The following is a 22822-nucleotide window of genomic DNA, read 5'->3' as shown; positions in this document are numbered from 1 at the left end:
AAAGTTCATATTGTGTGGCTAAAATGGAGGCCCAGTGATGGTGCCTTTTATCCTTGAATGATTCATAGGTCAGTGTTACGTGGCTTAAGAAACAACAACAAAAACATTCATCTTTGTATGGTATAAGGACTGGACTGGAAATCGGAAAAAAAAAATGAAAAAGCAGCCAATGTCCACAGAAAAACTTTGAAAGGCTCTTTTTTTCATAATGGTTATTTTATGGGTTTTACACTGAGATGACAGCTGAGTAAATTTCGTTGTATCCGTTTTATTTTGCGTGCACAGACACTAAAGTGTTTATTAATGGTAATAGTAGTGGTAGTAGTAGTAGTCAGGGTCATTATAGTTTTGTAATTTCTAATTAGTCTTTATTTTTATTTCATTTGGACTTTTTGCTTTTAATTGAGGTCAGTTAGTTTTCATATTGGGTTCCCTTGTTTCAGTTCAGTTTTTATGTTTTGAAAATGTTTATTTTAGTTTCTATTACTTTCTCAAGTCTCCATTAGTTATTATTGTATATTGAGCACAGATAACAACAAAGTAACAAACACTTAGGCAAAGGATTTTTTGATAAGTTTGCAAAATTGTTTCAGTTAGTTTTAATTTTAAATAATTTTAAATATTTTTTATTTATTTTTTTCTCAAAGGGCTAGTATTTATATTTATTTTATCTATCTAAAAAGTAATATTTTCACTCCTGGTTTTTAATTTACTTGTAGTTAGCTATATTGACCTTGGTAATAGTAGTAGTAGTAAGCCTGGGGAGCTATTGCTCCAGAACACTTTAAAAAATTACAATAAAATATTTTTTCTTGGCTCCTCGGATAGACTGGCGGCTGCTGCAATGTCCTCTGATAATAGGTAATTGAAAAATGACTGAATTCTTTCTTCGGTGGGATGAAGGTAGTTGCGACCCTTTCCACCCGTGTTGGAGGAGTAAAGCTGATAGTCCAGCCCAGCAAAGCAGAACACTGTGACATTATTAAGCCCATAAAGCCGCCTCTGTCAGCGGCCCTCCTCCACTCACTGCAGTGTTGTCCCGCAGCCCGTAAACACGCTACCGTCTGCTGCGCTCACATCTCCTTCCGTCCTACGTAACCCGCTAAGCCCCGCCCCCGGCCTGTCTCTCACGCACCAGTTACGTCTGACCGTAAAAAATAGAAACTTCCAAGATGGCCGAGTCCGTGGACTCCATGCATTTCGCAGCAAACAGCAAAACAAATTCCCCTAAACCCCTGATAGCTAAGCGACCGCCGGAGAGTCGTCCGCAGTCTTCCAGCGACATTTTCCCACCGCCCCCAAAGAAGGTCCGGGTGGAGGAGAAGGGCCTGAAGCACAGGAAACTGAACGGAGAGGTGTGCGCAGGGGAAAAACACAACGGGAAGCAGAGTTGTGGGAGCCCAGCGAAATGGAGTTTCGGCCCGGCCAAGGCGAGCCACTCCACCGCCGCCGCAGTGCCCGCCACCCCTGTCCGGAAAATATTCAAAATCAGCAACTTCCTCGCGTCGCCCCACAAAGTAAAAAAAGCGAAAGAGAAGCGACACAAGGAGAAGAGCAGCGAAGCGCAGCAGAGCCCGGGCGCTGCTGTGGAGAGAGTGAGCCCAGCTAGCTGCCATACAAAGCCCGAGAACGGCGACGTGAAAATGCTACAGAGAGGTAGGAGAGCCCAGCCGGGCTGCCCTGTTTGAACCGCGTTCACACACTTTATGGGCAAATTAAAACCCACCCGCGAAGCAGTACTGGTCATAAAAACACATTTTAGACATTATTACATAATTTACTGTAGCTCGGGCCCAGTGTTTATTGGGCCCAGATGGTGATATATAAACACACACGTGGAGCTGTTTGTCCGTCACTTATGTCTCCCAGTATGGATGCAGCAGCATTTCACCTCGCTGTCCTCTCTCGTTTCCCCTCCTCAGATGACCAGGTGAAGGAGAAAGACAGGGAGAAGAAGAAGGAAAAGAATAAAGAGTGGAAAAATCACAAACTGCCACCTGTCCACGAGATTGCCAGAGAAAACGGAGAAGTGGTTTCTCCGCAGAAAGGTAGTAATAAAATCCAGCATTGGGCAGGGGAGCTGAAAGTGAGAAACTACAGCACCGATTGTTTTTTGGGGGGATAATTTCAGGTTATTTCAAGCCCTTAAACATGTTTTGTATTTCAAATGTAAAAGCAGGTGGCTTCCATGTGACTAAATGCATTATTTTAGATATTATGCCAGAATTTTGGAAGTGTTTTCAGTTTTAAAAGGAAGTAAATGTCCTAAATGCAATGTAGAAACATGGAAATATAACACAGCAGAGCAAACGAACTCACCTTTGAAGAGTTGCCAAAAGATCAGCTGTTTCAAAGTAAACTTTACTGTAATATCAGTTTAGCTAGAGATTACAGGCTGCAAAAGCTGCTTGTTATTTTAAACACAACAACAACAACAACCACCTTTATTTATAGAGCACATTAAAAGCCTAGGCATACCAAAGTGCTTTACAGAAAAACAATAAACACGATCTTGTCTGTATGACAGAGTCTAAGGAGAAGCCCAAGGCTGGTTCTGAGGAAGACCTCCTTCTGAAGAAGCTCAAGAAGAAGAAGAAAAAGAAGCACAAAGATGGCGAGCGGACGAAGGAGAGGCAAGGCAGACCCAAAATGTACCACCGCTCGTGCCAGACTGTGTGTTCAGGGGTGTCCCTGGGTCTGCCGGAGTTGCTCAATCAGATTAACGTGAACAGCGACAGCAGCAGTCTCAACCACAGTGCCGCACAACACCACCAGGATGCTGCTGTTTCTGCGGCTACCTCCACCTCCATCTCCTCCATGGTCAGAGAGAGGCTCAGCTACAGCCCCCCGCTGCACTGCAGCCCGGCCCCGGGCACGGCTGGCCTGGAGTTCAGACGTCTGATTCACATCGAGCAGCAGGCCAACGGAGGTGCGTCTGTGGTGCACGCCTACAACGAGGAGCTGGCCTGCCTTTCTCCGGCAGAGATGCAGCGCTTCGCCGATGAATTTGTGACCCTGTCGTTCAGCGATGACGAGGCCCAGGCAGCGTGTTTCGTGATGGGAATCATCCACGGAGCTGCGTCCTACCTCCCAGACTTCCTGGACTACTTCTCCTACAAGTTCCCCAATGCACCGGTGAAAATGGAGGTGCTCGGGAAGAAGGACATAGAGACGACCACCATGGCCAACTTCCATTCTCAGGTGAGAATGAGTTTTGGTTTTTAATTTTAGTTTCTGTGCTGGAAAGCATGAAAAGGAGAGGATGCTCAAGTGTCTGCTTTGATACTGTAAAGTGTCACTTTGTAGTCTGGAGGCGTGAGCAGCTCAGACTCTAACAGTGACAGGCTGAAACACCACTTCAACAGTCTTTGTCCGCACTGTTACCGGGTAGAGCTTTTTGGGACTCGTGCTGTCAGAGGGTTTCTGTCTTCAAGTGGTCTCATTGAGCTGTGAGCGCGAATGGTGTGTGTCTTGAAAACCTCTTCAAGGGCATCTTCAGGTGGACTCACACCTTTAGTTCAGGTGCTTGAAGAGAACAGGAAAAAAAGGTTATAGCAGTGTTTCAGATACTTATATTTTTCCTGAGGTGTCAGGTAAACACAACTCTTAACTTTTGCTTTCTTCTGGCTGAATTTCAGCAGATCATAGGTCATGTTGTTATCAGTTTACTTAGCAGGTTTCCTTTTGGTTTTGTTCTAGATTCCTTTTTACTCAGATGATTCAAAATTGACAAGATGTAAACAGATCAGACATTTTTTTGCACAGCATTTGTTGTGAATCAGACACTTAAGCATTTTCTACAGTCAGTCAAAAAAAAAAGTTTCTTACAGGAAGTGTTTTCTTTTTAAATTATTAAACTTGTAAGCTGCATCACTTTGCATAAGAAGTGTCCACCTACCCATGGCCAGAATTTCATGGTAGCAACAACAAGATTGGATGGAAATATAAATGAGGACAGCTGAGCTTTTGCCTGGTGGATGTAGTCAATAGAAAGAAAATACTTCCTATAAGAAATAGCTCAAAACAGTGTTTGCTCAGGTAGGCGATTTCCATTTTGTTATATTCAAGGCAGATATCTCCAAATATATTTCCAAGCACTACAGACCAGAGCAAAAAAAATATGTATGTGTGATTTTTGGCATGAATTGCTCCTTTAAAACATGGTCCATGCATTAGAATAAATTAACTCTTAATTTGAGTTTCAGGTGTCTGAAGAAGTGCCAGGACCTAACTTTTCATTTTATCAGTAATCGGTCTGCATCTGTTTTTACTGACAATGTCTTAGTGAAGAAATCATGAGTTAAAGGACATCCAGCTCATATTCAGCCATCGGTTTAACATGCTCGCAGAATTTTGGCGAATCAATTTAGGTCAAGAAAAATAAAAATTATTCATGCCAGAGACCCCTCGCTGGGAAGAAAATTATTCCAAGGGCTCTCTCTCCTTCGCTCTCGCTTTCTCGATTGGACTGATATTCCAAGTGCTTTGTAATCAGATATTGCTTCTGCTTGTCTGGCATCATGACTTTAACATAAGGCAGATGGTGCATTTCATCCTGTTGCTAGACTCACTAAAACCAAACTTTGTGCAACTGTCAGCAGATTTTCCCGATTTATCTCCTTTGGGATTAATGTTGCTTTATGATATGGATCCTGGAACAGAGTTATCACACAGTATTGTGCAAAAATATTGAGCCAGCCCCCACTTCTTTGTATTTTGCTTTAAAGGAGCCAGATTTTCTTGTAATCTTTAAAGTGGTCTTCAGCAATAGTTCTCCATGGTTTCCAAAGGTCTTTTTAGTTGAATCAAATGAGAAATTTTCTCAAATTTTGAAATGTCAAAGATAACACAGTTTGACAGGTGTAAAATTGTATTTTTGGAACAATGTGATTCCCAAAGCTGAAAACTTTGGAGAAACGCCTCTGAGGTATGCCAGACTTTTGGCTCATATGTATGGAGGAGGCGAGATGTACAAAACGAGTATCTACAACCATCTATAATACATGGTGGAGGCTTTGTCATGGTGTTGGGGATCTTGTAAACATAGACCTATGAATGCAGAAAAGTACCTTGAGATTTTGATCCACTCTGCAATACCATCTGGAAAGCCTCTGATTGCCAAGGCTTCATTTTTCAGCATGACAGTGATCCAAAACTCTCTGACAGTGCAGAAAAAGCATACATGGGATAGCAAAACGCACACAACGAGTCATGGATTGGCCTCCCCAGAGTCCAGACCTCAATTGGAGCAGTTTGGGATTATCAGCAAACTCTGTTTTTGCCAGATATACTGTATTTCCATGCTTGTACGTGTTTTTAACAAATCGCTGCACCTGCGATGTAGCTTTATATTTTGACTTTATTTATATGATTATTCATTCATCCATTCATGTTTTCAATTCAGTTTATTTCAAGTTTATTTCCACTGTGGGTTCTCTCATCTCCGCTGAGCTTTTATTAGTTCAGTGCTAGTTTAGGCACGATGTAAAAAGTTCAGAAGGGTGCACAACACAAACACCAGGGGGTCCTTTTGTCCCTCTGTGGGGGGTTACTCCCACTAGGTTTATATCTGGGACTCGCCACCATTTGACCTTAGAACTGAAGAAGCTTCTCGGATGAGAGGTGAAACGTCTTCAAGTAACTTAAAGAAGTCCAGACGCTTTTCTTTGCAAGCTCCTTTGACTACGATGACCTGGATGACTGAGAACCTTCACAGACATAAGCTAAAAACTAGTTTTCAGACCCAAAGAACCAATCTAGTGACTGAAGAAAGCTAAATCATGTATTTAAGTTGACAGTTACGTGAAAATTGTATGCAGAAAAAAACTTTTTCACTCTAACGTGGGTTTTATTCATCAGAAATCAGTCAAAAAATCCTCAAACAAAGAAACCGAGTAAAAGAGGAGAGAATACATTGTTTATAATATTATGGCAAAAAAAGAAAGATTTTGTCTAAGATATATGTATGTGTCTGTAAGTGACATGTGCAACAATGTAGCCCACACAACAAATTACAACATGAAAGTTCACAGTAGAGTAAGAAAACACAGAGCAACTAATAAAAATGCAAGCATGCAGCATTAAATATAACACACATCAGCGTAAAGTTAATGGTCACAGATCTGGTTCTTCTTTAGCCATCATTTAAGATGAGTTTAGACTTTCTGAATGTCTTAAATCTCTAAAGGATACATATTACTGACAGTAAATTGATACATGTTATATTACCTCAGTGGTGTCAGTTGTAAAACTGTGTTAAAACTGTGCAACAATGTATTGTGGGCACTTTTGTCCTCCTGCCTTTATTTTGGTATTGCAGTAATTTGTGAAATTAATAAAACAGAGAAAATTATAGCTTAAGAAATATTATAGAAATGAAATGCCTCTGGTTTCAGAACTTTGATAGCGTGATTAGAGAAAGATGTAAGTGGTTTGATAAGAGGCAGATGCCCGAGGCCAGGAGGTTATACAATATGGTGACGCCAATCTCTAAACCTGCTTACCAGCTCTTAACAGTGCTGCTCAGATTTAATTTAATTGTTTTTTTATGCATTTGTCCATCGTTGTTAAACCAAAATGATTCCATTATGTTTGTTACTGGAAACACAAAGAAACTGTTTGTAAGCAGTGTACCTCCTGGTCCAAGCAATTTGTTAGTTTGGCTGCAGAAATGCAAATAAAACTGAAGTGTCAGCATGTGTTTGTAATCCATTACCTGTGTTACACACATTAATGTCATTAATATAGAAGCTAATTTGTCCTTGTGCAATACCTGCTTTAGTGTCTCAAGATGTAGGTTTAAGCCCCACTTTGAGCAGTAATAATTAAACCAGGTCACACACAGATCACCTTCAAATGCTTTAAGATCTTGAATGATACTGTTTCTTACTATTTTACTACTCTCCCTTTTAGCCATAACAATTATTTAATTAGATTATTATCCTCTGAATGTGTCAGTAATTGTTGAGCTGCTACCTCTGTGGAAATTAGAAATGAAAATTGGAAATGAGAAGCTGTTTTCTCCCCCTGATTTGAAAACAGGAATAATGAGAGCTCTTTTCTAGTGAACTGTGTAGGTGATTTTTTTTTTCTTACATACGATTAACAAATGCTTTCAGCTGACTATAATAGAATAGGAAGCCTTTATTGTCGTTGTATTCATGGCACAGTGAGATGGTGAAGCCCCCCTGAGTAAAGTGAGCGATGTACTCGCGGCCGTGTCGCTGTCAGACATGTCGGAGTTTCTCCAGACACTAAGCTCACATGTGGGAGTAATGGATTGTAGTATTGCACGTGTTTTATTGCACGGCTTGACTTGAGAGTGCTTTGTGTCACAGACCGAGTAGACATGGGTCTACAGTTCACACTTTAGGAATCCCTGTTTTTAGATCACGGTTTATGATGTGACTTATTCTGGGCTCAAATCATTTTACATAGTTAACAAAGTGAAAAATGCATAAAAAATCTTTTAATAAAAGAAAAATGGGATACAGATTCTTGAAGGTTTTAGTGGACATGGTTTTGGCTGGTGAGAACATGTTTTAGGGGAACATTTGGTCTGTTTAGCTATTACACGTTCCCTCATTGCAAATCTTTGCACATTATGCTGAACATTTTTTTTAAACATTTAACACATGTACCTGTAAATGAATAAAAACTCAAATCGTCTAACTCCTGTTGCCTCGGTTATCACATCTCCGCTTTGTGGTGTGATGCATGGAGATGTACTTCTATAATATGCTGTTTTATGCATTTCCATTTATTTTCTGTGGTTGGTAAGACAACAGCAGAGGAGAGATGACAGGAAATGGGTGAAAAGTCCTTTGCTGGTTACAAGCTAGGGTCATTTAGTTAATGGTTTGCGCCTCGACATTGAAACCGCAGGGCTGCGTTAATTGATTGTAATTTCTAACGCTGTTATTCAGCCCTTGCAGGATGTTTAACTGTCTTCCCCTTTGTGTAAACACCGTTTTTCCTGGTTAATGGCCATTTGGTGGTTAACTACACCTGTATGCAAGATTAGGTCCTGTGGAGTTAAAGACGTTGAATCTGTTTTATTATTTGACAGAAATCTATGCAGTGTCCTGCCATTTCTAACTGTCTGATAAGCAGAATGACTTTTATGGTTCAGTGAATAATATTCCAATTAACAAAATAACTTTAAATAATTAATTTATCACCATGCAGCTGATTTTCCTTCAGCTCTGGGTAAAAACTTTCTATGCATAACATAGACACATGCATTGCTGATCTTCTGGGATTTTCCAACAAAACCGTCTTTAGGGCTTAGAGGATTCTTGGCACATTTTGGTCTCCTTAGTAGTAACTAAGCATTTTTTTTAAAATTCCACAGCTTACCTGAGTATTGTTACTGACAATATCCAAGCCTTTATGACCACAGTGTACCCATCTGATGCCTGAACATTACAATGGATTCACTGTACTCAAATAGCCTCCATGGATCTTAATCCAGCAGAGCACCTTTGGGAAATGCAGCCAATAAACCTGCAGCAGCTGTGTGATGCTATCTTATCAATATGGACCAAAATCTGATGAACGTTTCCAGCCCCTTGTTCCAAAACCTAAAGCAGTTCTGAAGCCAAAATGAGGTCCAATCTGGTGCTAGTGAGGTGTACCTATTAAAGTGGCCAATGAGTGCATTTTTAGTGTCCTTAAGTATTACAGGAGTTATCAATAATAATGAAATACAGCAGGAAAATAAATCCACTAACAAAGAATAGTATCAAATGCAGAAAAAAAGATTGTTTGTTCCAAAAATCATGTAGAGAAAACCCAGAAAGTGCCGACTTTGTTGTGACAGAACAAATTACATTTTGGTTAAAAAAAGCCCCCCTACAATAGAAAATTAGTGCTATCGCTGTTTGGCTGTCTCAAAGAACAGAACTTAAACTCTTTGTGTGAAATGTGTGTTGGGAGATTACCTGTACTATCTCTGTGTAATGTATTTATCATATAAACATCATCTGTTTATGGTCTGTTGACATATTCTGACATATGTTTACTAAATAAACAAATCTTCTGCTCTAAAATTTCCACCAAGATGAATCCAGTTGGATCTTTTGTTAATGCAATGTGTTATCATTAAAACCTTATCACTACAAACCCTTAATGATTAGTTAGGGGTTAAAATTAGAAGTACTTGCGGTACATTACGATGCAGGAAGGAAACAAACAGCCTTGTGGCAGATTGTGACAAATGATAAAACTTTATGAAGTGCTGTACGTCATCATGTCTGCTCCATTGCATTTTGTGTTACAGATTTTTAAGTCTTCAGTCTGTCAGACTGTTTGTCCTCTTAATACTGTTTGTCTTCTTAATGAGGGCTTTATTAAGGGCAGGTGAAGTGAAAGGGTTCCTCCATTTATGTTATGAATGCATAGACTGTGTTAACCTCAGCTGCTAGATGAACATGCCTATAAAAGGTGTATATAATGTTTTAAAAGTAGGGCTGCCACTATTAGTCGACTAGTCACGATTGCGTCGACTATCAAAATCGTCGACGACTAATTTAATAGTTGACGCATCGTTTGAAGCTTTGCAAGATCCCAAAAGACGCAGGAATAAGTAGTAGGTTTTAAGAGTGTAATAACGGACTGAAACAGAAGATGGCAGCACTGCATGTACAAGGATGCCAGCTGCCGTTAAACCCCGAAGAAGAAGAAGCGGTGTCCTGTATCGTAGCTGTGTCCAAATTCAGGAACCGCATCCTCCTGTGCCCGCATTTGTAGGCCAATTACGTTACAGCGACACGACGAAGACTGTCCAAATTCGAAGACTCCGACAAATGAGCCCTTCGTTTCCCCAAATTTGAAGGATGGGTCGGATGTATACTTCGTGGCCCAACCTATCCCAGAATTCATAGCGCGGCCCTGCTCAGTTTCCAACAATGGCGGCAGCTAGTTGGTTTTAATATTACTCTTATTATTCTTTCTGGGTCACAAAATAAACGTTTAACATATTTTCAGACGAGTATGTAGCTGTGTAAACCTCAAATATCTGCTCAGTTTATCAAGACACCACATATTTTCAAAAGCGCTCCGACGTTTTCGGAGACGTCTGTTACCCACTAGCTCGATAGCTAGCCGGGGGCTAGGTCACTGCAGCCGGTGGGCAAATCGTTTTCAAACCACCGCAGTCTTTCGCTACTCAGGTTAAACATATGGAAGTCACTTAGATAAGTTAAAAATGTTATTGTTTGGCTTTTATCAGTATTTTATTTGTTCCTGAGTAAATCGGTTTGGCTGAGATTAAAGTTATAGTTTTTACACAGCTGAATAACGTCAAGCAGACAGCTGATTATCAGAAGTGTGAGATGCTCGAGAATATACTCCGGTGTCCTGTTATACTTTAGATAGCAAGGAGCAGACGGCTGAGTTTATTAAACTTCACCGAACAATCTGCAAATTTCATTAAAATGTAATAAACTATCATCTTGTCTTTATTTTTAGTTAGCACATATCTTAAACACTTAAAGCTGTAAACTAATGATAGTTATATAAGAGCAGATGCATGCTGGTGCAATAAGCGGTACGTTTTATGTCCAATGGATGCATGATCTGATTAGTCGACTAATTGCAAAAATAATCGGTGACTAGTCGACTATCAAAATAATCGTTTGTGGCAGCCCTACTTAAAAGCATCTTGTGCAGCAGTAAAACAGCGTGTCAGGTTAACATTTAGATTTATTATTACCTGCTGAGTCTAATCTGTGTCCTCTGCGGCGCCTCCTGCAGGTGAAGCGGACATATTCCCAGGGAACATACCGAGCTGGGGCCATGCGGCAGGTCAGTCTGGTCGGAGCTGTGGATGAAGAGGTCGGAGACTACTTTCCCGAGTTCATCAGCATGTTAGAGAAGTCTCCTTTCCTGGAGGTTTGTTTGCTTGCATCTGTATTTCTGCACAGCACTGGAGTCAGTGGCGTGTCAACATCTGTTTAACTTCTGCCTGTGAAGTGCTGCAAGGTGTTATGTAACCCGATGTTTCTCGTCCTGTGTTTGTGCAGCGGACCCTGCCCTGGGGAAATTTCTCCAGTCTGCGGCTGCAAAGCCCCACAGAGAGTGACGACGGCCCCATCATGTGGGTCAGACCTGGAGAACAGATGATACCTCTGGCAGACATGCCAAAATCACCTTTCAAAAGGAAAAGGTGTGTTCGCCCTGTCTTTAAAGCAGCTGCATTTATCTTTTAGGGGTACCTGCACATCTCGAATTTGTTGTGACTCTTGTAAATAAATGTATTTCAGGTCCACCAATGAGATAAAGAACCTGCAGTACCTTCCTAGAACCAGTGAGCCCAGAGAGATGCTGTTTGAGGACCGGACGAGAGCTCACGCTGACCACATCGGTCAGGGCTTTGAGAGGCAAACTACTGCAGCTGTCGGTGTGCTGAAGGCTGTGCGCTGTGGAGAGGAGTGAGTTCAAAGTGACATCTTCTTATGTTTTTAAGCTTATCACTTAAACATCTGTATAAGAACAGCTGTGTATTATATATTAGACTAACAGAGATGGTTACAAATTTTATGAAGGTAAAACGGCAGCAGTCAAGACAGGCAATGTAAAATACTGACATTTACAGTCAAGGTCAGCTTATTATTTGTGTGCTGTTAATTCCAAATATCATGATATTATATAATAATATGTCTACAGTAGCTTTTGCGTCTTTTTCTTTGCTGATTAGAGATTGATCACAAACGTTGTGTGTATTCTTTACAGCAGCGACACTGCTGCGCGGATCACCAAAGACGTTGTGTGTTTCCACGCAGGAGATTTTCCAGATGTGGTTATGAGGCTGCAGCTGGATCTCCACGAACCCCCACTCTCTCAGGTGGGCCGGCGTTTTTAACAGTGTCTAGGGGTACATGCCAGATATAAATAAATATTTTTTTGTCTCTCAGATCACGTCTTCTTTAAAAAGTGTGCAAATATAAATTTTAAAATGATAAAAAATAATAATTAATAGATTGCCTATATTTGCAGCCCATATCTTTCAACACACTGTATAGTAGGGGTGCAACGATACACGAAATTCACGGTTCGGTTCGATACTTTGGTGTCACGGTTCAATATTTTTTTCGATAAAAAAAAAAAGTTCATGCCTTTTGAATTTGTCATTTATTAAAATTATAAATATATATTTTAACTCAAAAGTACAGTTTTTAAATTTAACCCTAACCCTTGTGTAGGGCTGGGCGATATGACCCAAAATTCGTATCTCGATATTTTTTACCTAGACGGCGATATAAGATATATATCTCGATTTTTTTATTTTTTATTTTTTTAAAAAGCCATAAAGTAGGAACAAAAAGAGAGTTCTTAGTCAAAGCTGTGTCCCAGATGTCACACAGGCACTTTTATTAACATAGAGCATAGATGTACATAAAATTTACTCAAAAATAAATTATGAGCATTTATTAAATAATAATGCTCCATAAATAAAAGAAAACAATGTTGTTTTTGTGCATAAAAAAAAGCTCACAATTGTGGAGTCAAAATGTAAACTAAAAGACGCTGAGCATAGTAACAAAGACAGATTTCACAGCTGCTCTGTTCCCAACTTCTACTGTGTGACTGACAGCTTTGAGTTTGAAATCCTCTTCGTAACCACATCTCTTAACAGGTGCCATTTATGGTCCTTATACACACACAATACGGTAATATTACGTTGAAGCACAGTACGTATCTGACAAGCCATCAAGCGGTGCAGCACCGTAGCTTACCAAAGTCGTACTAAAACATTTTTTGACAGATTGCTGAGCGCTGTGTACCACATAAAATCGGTTCATGGCCATCAAGCACAACCAGAATTCATACATAAGGCGCGCTGTCAACTTTTGAGAAAATGCAAGGATTTTAGGCTGTGCAGCGCCTCTGGGCTGCATGGAGTTAGCGTGGTTAGCTAGCTAACACATTGACGGCGTCCAGCCCCACGCACGGGTCGATGCGCAGTAACTCGTTAACGGAGATTTGCCGTGTTCATCTTGTCGCTTCCTGCAGGTAAAGCGATGGGGGAGGAGGGGGAGTTGTGTTCAGTGAAGGAGGGGCGAGGCCGAGTAACGTAAAGACAAAAGTGGACTAATTTTTCCTTCCTACAATAGCCCGACGGGCAGGACAGAGATAGATTTTGGTAGCCCGACTGGAAAAATCGCTAGCCCCTGGACGTCGGGCTAGCGATATTGCGAGCCCTGTATCTGATTGAGGAATCATGCATCTTTGGAAAAGAGAGTTTATTACAGAGAATCAGAATCAGAAAGGGTTTTATTGCCAAATGTTGAGCGGGTTTACAACATTAGGAAATTGCTGCGGTGCTTCAGTGCAAACATACTGTTATAAATTAAGCTTAAATAGACATGAAAATAAAAATGAGAATAAGAATTAAAAGTGCTAAGTAGATAGATAGATATATACATGATATATACATGAGTACAGGTGGTGATCAGTGCCAAACATGGAATGATGCAGAAATGGCTCTTTCCGAAATAAAAGCTATACTATAGCTTCTTCTGGGCTATATTCTCAGCAGCATATTAAACATATCAGGTCCCCATAAGGAGACTCATGTGCTAACGGCTGTCTAAATGACTCGGGTAAAGTTTGTAGCATGCATGCTTGTTGTTTTTGTACTAGGATGATGTAAATGTGCAGTCATATTCGTTGTGTTCCCACTAGTGCTTTCAGGTTAATCTCGTTGAAATGACATTAACGCCACAACATGGCAAATCTCCGTTAACGAGCTACCCCTGATTGCCCCGTGCATGGGGCTAGACGGCCAACACGTTAACGAGCTAACTGCGCTAACACACTAGTTCCCACCCATGTAATTGAGCATTGCGTGGCACATCCAACATACTGTTTTACCTTCAGGGTCATACGTCACATGAAAACCAAAATAATTCCAAACGCCAGATCTGAATGAGGGTGGGGGAGGTTCAATTTGCCATGTTGCAAGGAGAGCTTAACTTCTGTCTCACTAGCTTGCCCTGCGCTCTTCCTTCTGACTATGCTGTCTGTGTTGAGCGCTCAGTGGATCTGCGCTCGACAGTGTAGCCTAGGCGGAGCAGTCGAACGCAGATTCACTGAGCGCTCAACACAGACAGCATCGTCAGAAGGAAAGTTGATGAAATAAATTACAAATTTTGTATTGTTCGATACATATGCGTACCGAACCGAAAGCACTGTATCGAACGGTTCAATATCGATACGAATATCGTTGCACCCCTACTGTATAGCTCATAAAATCAGCAGCAGTAATTTAAAAGGTCGTATAAATACAGAGTGCACCACCTGTTCTGCACTGAACAGCAGCCAGACTTGGTTGTTGGGCTATAAAACACATATGCTGGCTTTTTGGAATATCCCCAATTTTTCCCTCCCCGGGGCAAATGTAGATGTTTTAATTTGCTATTTCAGTGGTCTTCCTCTGGGAGAATTTAACTCCATAAATGATTAACCTGTAAAACACAATTCAGATCTTGCACTAATGGACACTGAGCATCAATAAGTCTCACCCACAGCGGAGGGGAAACAGTTCATAGCTCTCTGTTGGCTTTTTATTGTGTGACGGTGCCTCTTTGTCAGCTGTCTGCTAAAAAACCCCCACTGAAAATGACAAAAAGCTTTCTGTCAGATGGGATGCATTACTCAAAATTATAGAACCTAAAACTAGGCTTTTACAGGGAGTGCAGAATTATTAGGCAAGTTGTATTTTTGAGGAATAATTTTATTATTGAACAACAACCATGTTCTCAATGAACCCAAAAAACTCATTAATATCAAAGCTGAATGTTTGTGGAAGTAGTTTTTAGTTTTAGCTATTTTAGGGGGATATCTGTGTGTGCAGGTGACTATTACTGTGCATAATTATTAGGCAACTTAACAAAAAACAAATATATACCCATTTCAATTATTTATTTTTACCAGTGAAACCAATATAACATCTCCACATTCACAAATATACATTTCTGACATTCAAAAACAAAACAAAAACAAATCAGCGACCAATATAGCCACCTTTCTTTGCAAGAACACTCAAAAGCCTGCCATCCATGGATTCTGTCAGTGTTTTGATCTGTTCACCATCAACATTGCGTGCAGCAGCAACCACAGCCTCCCAGACACTGTTCAGACAGGTGTACTGTTTTCCCTCCTTGTAAATCTCACATTTGATGATGGACCACAGGCTCTCAATGGGGTTCAGATCAGGTGAACAAGGTGGCCATGTCATTAGTTTTTCTTCTTTTATACCCTTTCTTGCCAGCCACGCTGTGGAGTACTTGGACGCGTATGATGGAGCATTGTCCTGCATGAAAATCATGTTTTTCTTGAAGGATGCAGACTTCTTCCTGTACCACTGCTTGAAGAAGGTGTCTTCCAGAAACTGGCAGTAGGACTGGGAGTTGAGCTTGACTCCATCCTCAACCCGAAAAGGCCCCACAAGCTCATCTTTGATGATACCAGCCCAAACCAGTACTCCACCTCCACCTTGCTGGCGTCTGAGTCGGACTGGAGCTCTCTGCCCTTTACCAATCCAGCCACGGGCCCATCCATCTGGCCCATCAAGACTCACTCTCATTTCATCAGTCCATAAAACCTTAGAAAAACCAGTCTTGAGATATTTCTTGGCCCAGTCTTGACGTTTCAGCTTGTGTGTCTTGTTCAGTGGTGGTCGTCTTTCAGCCTTTCTTACCTTGGCCATGTCTCTGAGTATTGCACACCTTGTGCTTTTGGGCACTCCAGTGATGTTGCAGCTCTGAAATATGGCCAAACTGGTGGCAAGTGGCATCTTGGAAGCTGCACGCTTGACTTTTCTCAGTTCATGGGCAGTTATTTTGCGCCTTGGTTTTTCCACACGCTTCTTGCGACCCTGTTGACTATTTTGAATGAAACGCTTGATTGTTCGATGATCACGCTTCAGAAGCTTTGCAATTTTGAGACTGCTGCATCCCTCTGCAAGATATCTCACTATTTTTGACTTTTCAGAGCCTGTCAAGTCCTTCTTTTGACCCATTTTGCCAAAGGAAAGGACGTTGCCTAATAATTATGCACACCTGATATAGGGTGTTGATGTCATTAGACCACACCCCTTCTCATTACAGAGATGCACATCACCTAATATGCTTAATTGGTAGTAGGCTTTCGAGCCTATACAGCTTGGAGTAAGACAACATGCATGAAGAGGATGATGTGGACAAAATACTCATTTTCCTAATAATTCTGCACTCCCTGTATAAGCTGCCAAACTTAAAAAACAAAAGTGTGGAGGCGACTAAAGTGGATACTGCTGATAAGACACTCACTATGCCCATGAGTGTCACTCTAAAGCTAAAAATTAACTTAAATTAACAGAAAACTAACACTCACAGGGTGCTAAACTTAGCTCTGGAATCTTAAATATTGAGCTGCTGGCAGGTATTTTGTTGGCGTTACAGCCTTCAGTTGCACCTTGTGGAGTCTAATGTTTTCCTCTTCTGCATATGACGTGTCGGCTCTGGCAATTGGCAGATGAAAGGCAGGGTGTTGCTCTTCTCTCCACCTTTAACTGTTTGGCAACTACACCAAAAATTGTATCAGTGATCATTCACCCAAATAAGTTCATAGCAAGTTTTTTAGTGAGAAGCTCTCATGATTTGCTTCAGTTGACCAAATTAACAGCAAAACAAATCAATGAGTTTGCTTCATTTTTAGATAACAAGTTATTCCAAAATTCCGGTTCCTGAAAATGGGATATGTGAGGTGGGACTAACTCACCTCACCCCTGTGCACACCAACAGAACTGTTCGTGAATATATTTGCACACTCTGGTTGTTGAGACCATATTTAAAACCCTAACATTTCATTTGTAAGTGAAAATTGAAGAGTGTGTTTCTAATCATGCTGTTTCTCCTGGTTGTGTTAAAAGCAAATGTATTCTAATATATTTGTTATGACAGCATTAAAAACTGTTGGGGGTTTTCTCAAAAAACTTTCAGAAAGAGTGCCTAATGCTGCTTTAAGTGTAAGAAAACACAGATCTGCTATCACCGCAGGCATGTTTTCACTCTCTGAGGGGTTGTTGAATATCATGTGCTCCTGTCCTTGCCTCTACAGTGTGTGCAGTGGATCGATGACGCTAAGCTGAACCAGCTCAGGAGGGAGGGGATCCGATACGCCCGTATCCAACTCTACCACAATGACATCTACTTCATCCCCAGAGGAGTTGTCCACCAATTCAAGACAGTGTCTGCTGTCTGTAGTCTGGCCTGGCATATCCGACTTAAACAGTATCACCAACATGAAGAGAAGGAGGAGGAGGAGGTGGTTAAGGAAGAGGAGACATGTTCACCAAGACAAGTAACATGTTATATTAAAAAAGAGGAGGAAGAGGAGGAGGTAGAAGCGACGGAGTGTGACCTTGCTGTAAAGGCAGTGACGAAGCTGGAGGATGAGGAGGACACGGGGAAATGGGAGGGGGCACCCCCAGACACTCCGACACAGATTTTCAATGAGGAAGAGCGAGAGAACAGAGCTGACATGAAGGAGTTGTCAGCGGCACTGTCACTACCTTTGGTCAAGAAAGAAAGAGATGAATCTGCACTCAGTCCCACACTAATTGAACCTCAAGCCGAGGAAGATGTAAAAGAGGAAGGCAAAGGAGCTGCAGACACCTGTCAGACACTGCAGATGGACCACGAGGAGGGCAACAGAGCGGATAGTGCCCCTTCAAAGCCATCACAGCAGATTAGGAAGGAAAGTGATGTGGAAGAAGAGCGGCAGCACAAAACATCAGGACAGGGCCTGAAAGAGAAAAGTAAAGAGAGTATTCTGAGCACTTATAACGCACCCCAAATCAAAAAGGACAAAGATAAAGGCAGAAGAGAGAAGGATGAAAAGGAGAGGGTGAAAGAGAAGGAGAGGAAGGAAAAGGACAGGAGTAAAGAGAAGGAAAAGGATAAAAAAGACAGGGGGAAAGACAGAGAGCGAGAGAAGGACCGGGTGAGAGAGCAAGAGAAAGTTAAGACTGAGGGAGGACGAGAGGGTTGCACAACGACGCAGATACTGCCGCAGATGAAGAAAAAAGAGGAAGAGGAACGGACGAGAGAGGGCGGTAAAACCGCCCCAACCAACCCGTCAGCTCAGAGAGACGAGAAGTGGGCCAAGGAGTGGGACTCAAAAACGCAACCCCATGTCAAGAGAGAGAAGGAGCATGACAAGGACCGGGCAAGCACGCCTGCTGCGGCTCACCCACGGCCAGACAGAGAGGAGGCTCGAGACTCCTGCACGCATAAACACAAGTCTTCCCATGGGAAGAAGGAGAAGAGTGGCCACAGGGAGGGCAAAGACGGCAGCGCGCTGGGAAAATGGGGGAGAGAAGACGGAAAAACTCACAAACCTGCGAACGTTCAGGTTAAGAAAGAAGTAAAGAAGGACAGAGATGTCAGCAGCAAAGAAGAGAAGAAGAAACCTGCTTCTGGTCCTGCCCAACTAGAACACAAACAACCACGGACACTGGTCACCTTTGACCTTTTTAAACCCATGGAGGCCCATCAAACTTTGGCTCTTTCCTTCACGGACAGTAGACCCAAGAGCCACCATCACAGTGACTCTCGAGGCTCCTCGTCTAAGCCTGCATCTGACAGTCGGACTGTTGCGCTCTGTAAAGGACCAAAAGTAAAGGACTCGGTGCCGGGTAAGCCCGGGTCAGCGCTACAGGATACAGCGCCACAGCAGCACTTATTAAAACAGCCCCTGAAAACACACACCCCCCAAACACAGAAAGACTTCTTAATATGAATGTCTAGATGTCTAGTCTGCTTTTCTTTTCCTTTTTTCTTTTTACTGTACAATTTGCGCCAAGGCTTTGGTAAAATATTTCAAAGTGCATCCTTACTTCAGATACCACAAAAGTGAGCGAAAGCTGCTTTGACATTGCCAGACCTCCTGTGACGCAGTGAAACGAGGGTGCGCTCTGCAGGTATTTTAACAAGGTCTAAGAATGTAAGCTAAGTAGCTCACTTCACGTTTGTTAGCAGATGTACGTAGGCTTTATATAAAATGTTATGTGACCCCGTGTGTCAGTGCCTGTGCACTACTTAGCTTCGCTCTTAAAGCACCTATTTTAGGTACTGGTCTCGCCAGTCTGAAAACAACCATCCGTACTCCCCTGCTGTAAGAACGACCTTTGTTCAGTGTTTGAGACATCAAGGAGATCCCTGTGATCTCTCTCAAATCATCTGTTTATCGTTGCTCATGCCGATTTGGAGGTTTGTTATTTTTAAACCTTCATATCAGAGCAAGTAGTTGTTTTCAGACTGGACTGTTGGACTCACACAGGGCTGTAAATGATACTGTATGTACCAAAACTGTACAGTATAGATGTTATTAGCACCAATGTGAGAAAATGTATACAGAAATTGCATATATTTTTTGTAAGACAGGTTTTATTTTCCATAGAACTTATTTATATCATTTACTGTCTGTTTTTATTTGAAACCGATGTATGTGAAAATTCTGTTGTAAATACATTTTATTTCCTAAGAATTGGTAGTGTGATTTATACTCTGATCAGAACCTCTCAATAAATGGTTCAAAATGTTGACTTGGTCAGCGTTAAAAGTCTCGCCTGTGTTTTGTATCAATGAGGTCACAGTCATTTGCCTTTCTGGCTGCTGGGTCAGGCATGCAAAGCAACAGTCAGGGCACAAGGCAGGTAAAGAAGAATGTGGAGGCAGGGGTGGGGCAGAAGGATATTATGATAGTAGTTAGACCTGTTATAATGGTTTGGAGATGGTTTTGCTACATAAAGTCAAGAGAAGAGGTGAAGATGCTTGTGTTTTCACTGGGAGCGACCAGGACAGGATTACAAATGAGTAGTTTATGTGAGAGGGCAGGATGATAGGTATAGGGTGAGATGGAGGCAGATGATCCACTGTAGGGAAGGGGAAAAAAGAAACCTCAGATTATGGCAGGATGTATTCCAAATATGCTGTGAGTGTGAACTCTAAGCCCCTCCCACCAGAGAAAAACAGTAAAAATAAGTCGCTGCTTGCTTTTGGCTCCATGTTGAGCAAAACTTGACTGGATCCTAGAAGAGGTGGTACTGTGGTGTTGTAGTCCAGGAGGAATCCCAAATGCGGATAAATTGAAGGGTTACATCAGGAAAAATCTATGCCAAATCAAACATGAGAATCCCAACTTCTTGGAGCATAAGGAAGCAGTACCTTTTTAACTTTAATTTTTATTTTCTCATCTAATACACCCTCCTGACCTGGAAATCAGTATGCCGTGCTGCAGGATCTCTAGGTTCCTGAAAATGCATCTGGAGCATAGGTTTGTTGGACAAGTTACAATAAAGGATACAAAGGTGTATAAGAGGAGTGTGACACACAGCTAGTGTAGTAGGAGGACTCGCACACAATCACAAGTTGTTAGCCAATGAGCGTGTCCAGAAAATCCACATCTCTGTCACATAGACAGCCCAAAATTTACAATTTTATTCAATATAACCTGAAACAGAGGTTATGTCTAAGAATCATTTTCACACAGTCTTTGTAGCATTGGAAGTGCTCTTGCAACCACATATATCACCTCCTGGTGGCCATTAAAAAGAATGCAGGTTAAACGTACTTCGACATCGGCTTCACTTATCAGCTGTAGATATCTCAGTCACTCTGAGATGACTGGATTTTTAAAAAATTAAATTCTATCATGAATTTTATGATAGAATTTCATTTCATGTCTCTTCATCCAGAGACACCACAAACACACTGCATCCTGGAATTCAGCCTTTTCCTGCTATGAAGGCTCAAAAGACTTAAATACTGACCTGCAGCAAAGGTTGCACTTACTCTTAAATCTCCCTGGGTCATTTTGTTTGCAAACATGACGTAAAACAGTCGACAAAAGGATGAACAGTGACATTTTTTTTCCTGGCTTTCAAAAAGATGTCTACAGCAGGTTGTACAGTGCAAATTACATTTAATATGAGCAGATGGGGGAAGTTCTCATCTACATTCAAACTGTTGCTGACAGACTGCAGCTAATGTAGAAAAGTTAAGATCAGTGTTTTGTGTAGCACATGTTTGATCAGCCAGACTTTTTACCTGGCTCTTAAGTTTAATCCATTCCTTACTAATGACTAAAAATGAGCTAAAAGGCAGCAACACATGTCCAAAAACATGTCCCAAAATAACACTCTGATGCCGCCTGAAGCAGGTGAAGGTGAAGCAGAGCCTGCATGCCCCAGTGTGTAGATGTCACTAACCCAGTGAGTCTGCACTTACAGCAAAGGAACAGTGTTTTAAATAAAGGTCAGCATCTTCCTTCAGTGATGTATGCTTCGTGACAGATGCCTGAGTATTTCAACAACAAAAAAAAAAAAGTTCACATTCTGGCAATTTCAGTCTCTCCTATAGTGGAAGACGCTGTAGCCCAGCTCTATCAGTGCTCCACCCAGCAGCACCCACAGAGGGATGCAGACCACACTGATCCACACTTTTGTGTGCCCCTCCATGCGGGAGCACAGAGTCAGACAGAAGGCCAGCTTTAGCAGCAGGGCTGTTAGGTACCACAGCCTGCTCTTCAAGCTCTGCTCACCCTCCCTGGGGTCAAAGTCTGGCTTGCAGCGGCCTGCCATCTTCACTATCAGCATGAGGATGAGGATACTGTCAAAGGTCCAAACAGGGAGGAAGATTAGAAACCAATTCCAGTGGATTCTGGAGTCCAGCTTGAGGACCAGCAGAATCAAGAAGATCAGAGCAAATATCCATGAGAGGAGCACTCGCTGGGCCAGGGACATCTTCATCTGTGGAGGACTGGCACAGAGCCAGTGTCACCCACACCCAGAGAGACTGAAGAAGGTGAGGAGGAGGAGAAGCACAGTCAAGGTGATCTGAAAACACAGCAGAAGACAGCACAGGCCCGTCACTCCTTAATTATAAACACATGACTGAAAACTAGACCTCCCCCACTAGGAAGCAGACCCTCACGGGTCTTGTAGAGAAATCCATCTCCTGATACTTCCACTCAGTATTAAAGCAAACATGAAGCTAATGTATGTTAGCAAGCTGTAGCTAACTTGTAAAACTGACCCCACTGTTCGCAGTCTTACCGAGTTCAGCAGCAGAGTCAGTTCGATGTCTTTAACTCGGGGTTTCAACGACAAACTCTTCAAACGAAGACAAATACCAAAATAGCAGACAGACTGAAAACAGCGGCGAAGAAATGCGACAAAACGTTAGCTTTCAGCTACATACAGCCGACAGTTACCCTGCATTTCCGGTTAGTCCTTTCAAAACAAGTGCACGTCCTAAATAAAATTACATTTATAATTTTCAAAGCAAAACCGTGATTTTGTCAATCTGTTTTTGGATTGGGGCTTCACCCACTCATAGCAACCTAGTGGGGATCTAACCAAACAAATGCTTGATTTTTTTTTTTTTTTTAAAGGTCGACTTACTTGATTTCTTCCCTCCAGCAACTCAGCAAACACCATCTGCTGTGCTGATAAAGATTACATGATGTAGCTGAAAGGATTTAATAGTTCCAAGATTAACCCGAGGGGAGTTAACAATAAAACGAAAGCTGACTGACTTCAGCATTTCACTTATAAATATAAAATGTAAATAATGTGTTCTTCCTGGTCTTTTTGTTTGTTAGTTTTTTGTTTTATTGAAGTGGTACAGGTTTAAACTAGGGAGGGGGATTTCTACAATCTTGGTTACAACCTAGATTGCAAGTGGAACTTGCCTAAACATAAATAAATAAATAATTTAATTAAATAAATAAATAAATAATAATCCAGCTTCAGCTGCAGAGCCCCCCCCCCCCT

The 22822-nt window shown here is 41.7% G+C and overlaps 2 protein-coding genes across 2 annotated transcripts; one reads left to right on the top strand and one right to left on the bottom strand.

Annotated features, from left to right (window-relative positions):
* Positions 1–742: 742 nt before the first annotated feature.
* On the top strand, positions 743–18947 carry LOC113024968 (round spermatid basic protein 1-like). Its single transcript, XM_026172267.1, has 9 exons — positions 743–1656; positions 1923–2048; positions 2528–3201; positions 10756–10893; positions 11025–11167; positions 11265–11432; positions 11734–11845; positions 17104–18682; positions 18889–18947. Exons 1-9 carry the CDS (start codon positions 1173–1175, stop codon positions 18945–18947), a joined length of 3483 nt encoding a protein of 1160 aa, XP_026028052.1. The 5' UTR covers positions 743–1172.
* A 1244-nt stretch (positions 18948–20191) lies between these two features.
* tmem60 (transmembrane protein 60) lies at positions 20192–22286 on the bottom strand. The gene is made up of 2 exons (XM_026176245.1): positions 22103–22286; positions 20192–21883 (listed from the first exon to the last, which is right to left on the bottom strand). Exon 2 carries the CDS (start codon positions 21794–21796, stop codon positions 21392–21394), a length of 405 nt encoding a protein of 134 aa, XP_026032030.1. The 5' UTR covers positions 21797–21883; positions 22103–22286; the 3' UTR covers positions 20192–21391.
* Between the last annotated feature and the right edge of the window lie 536 nt (positions 22287–22822).

The sequence above is a fragment of the Astatotilapia calliptera genome, chromosome 7 (genome assembly GCF_900246225.1).
Source record: "Astatotilapia calliptera chromosome 7, fAstCal1.2, whole genome shotgun sequence".
In the NCBI taxonomy this organism is placed as follows: domain Eukaryota; kingdom Metazoa; phylum Chordata; class Actinopteri; order Cichliformes; family Cichlidae; genus Astatotilapia; species Astatotilapia calliptera.
The sequence above is the reverse complement of the archived record's forward strand: the minus strand, read 5'-3'. Positions and strand labels throughout refer to the sequence as shown.

Excerpts from the sequence above, each read along its gene's own strand:
- tmem60 (XM_026176245.1), bottom strand. The coding sequence starts at position 21,796 with ATGAAGATGTCCCTGGCCCAGCGAGTGCTCCTCTCATGGATATTTGCT.
- LOC113024968 (XM_026172267.1), top strand. The coding sequence starts at position 1,173 with ATGGCCGAGTCCGTGGACTCCATGCATTTCGCAGCAAACAGCAAAACA. Across the intron at positions 10,894-11,024 it reads AGAAGTCTCCTTTCCTGGAG|CGGACCCTGCCCTGGGGAAA; the intron begins GTTTGTTTGCTT and ends GTGTTTGTGCAG. Across the intron at positions 11,433-11,733 it reads GCTGTGCGCTGTGGAGAGGA|CAGCGACACTGCTGCGCGGA; the intron begins GTGAGTTCAAAG and ends TATTCTTTACAG.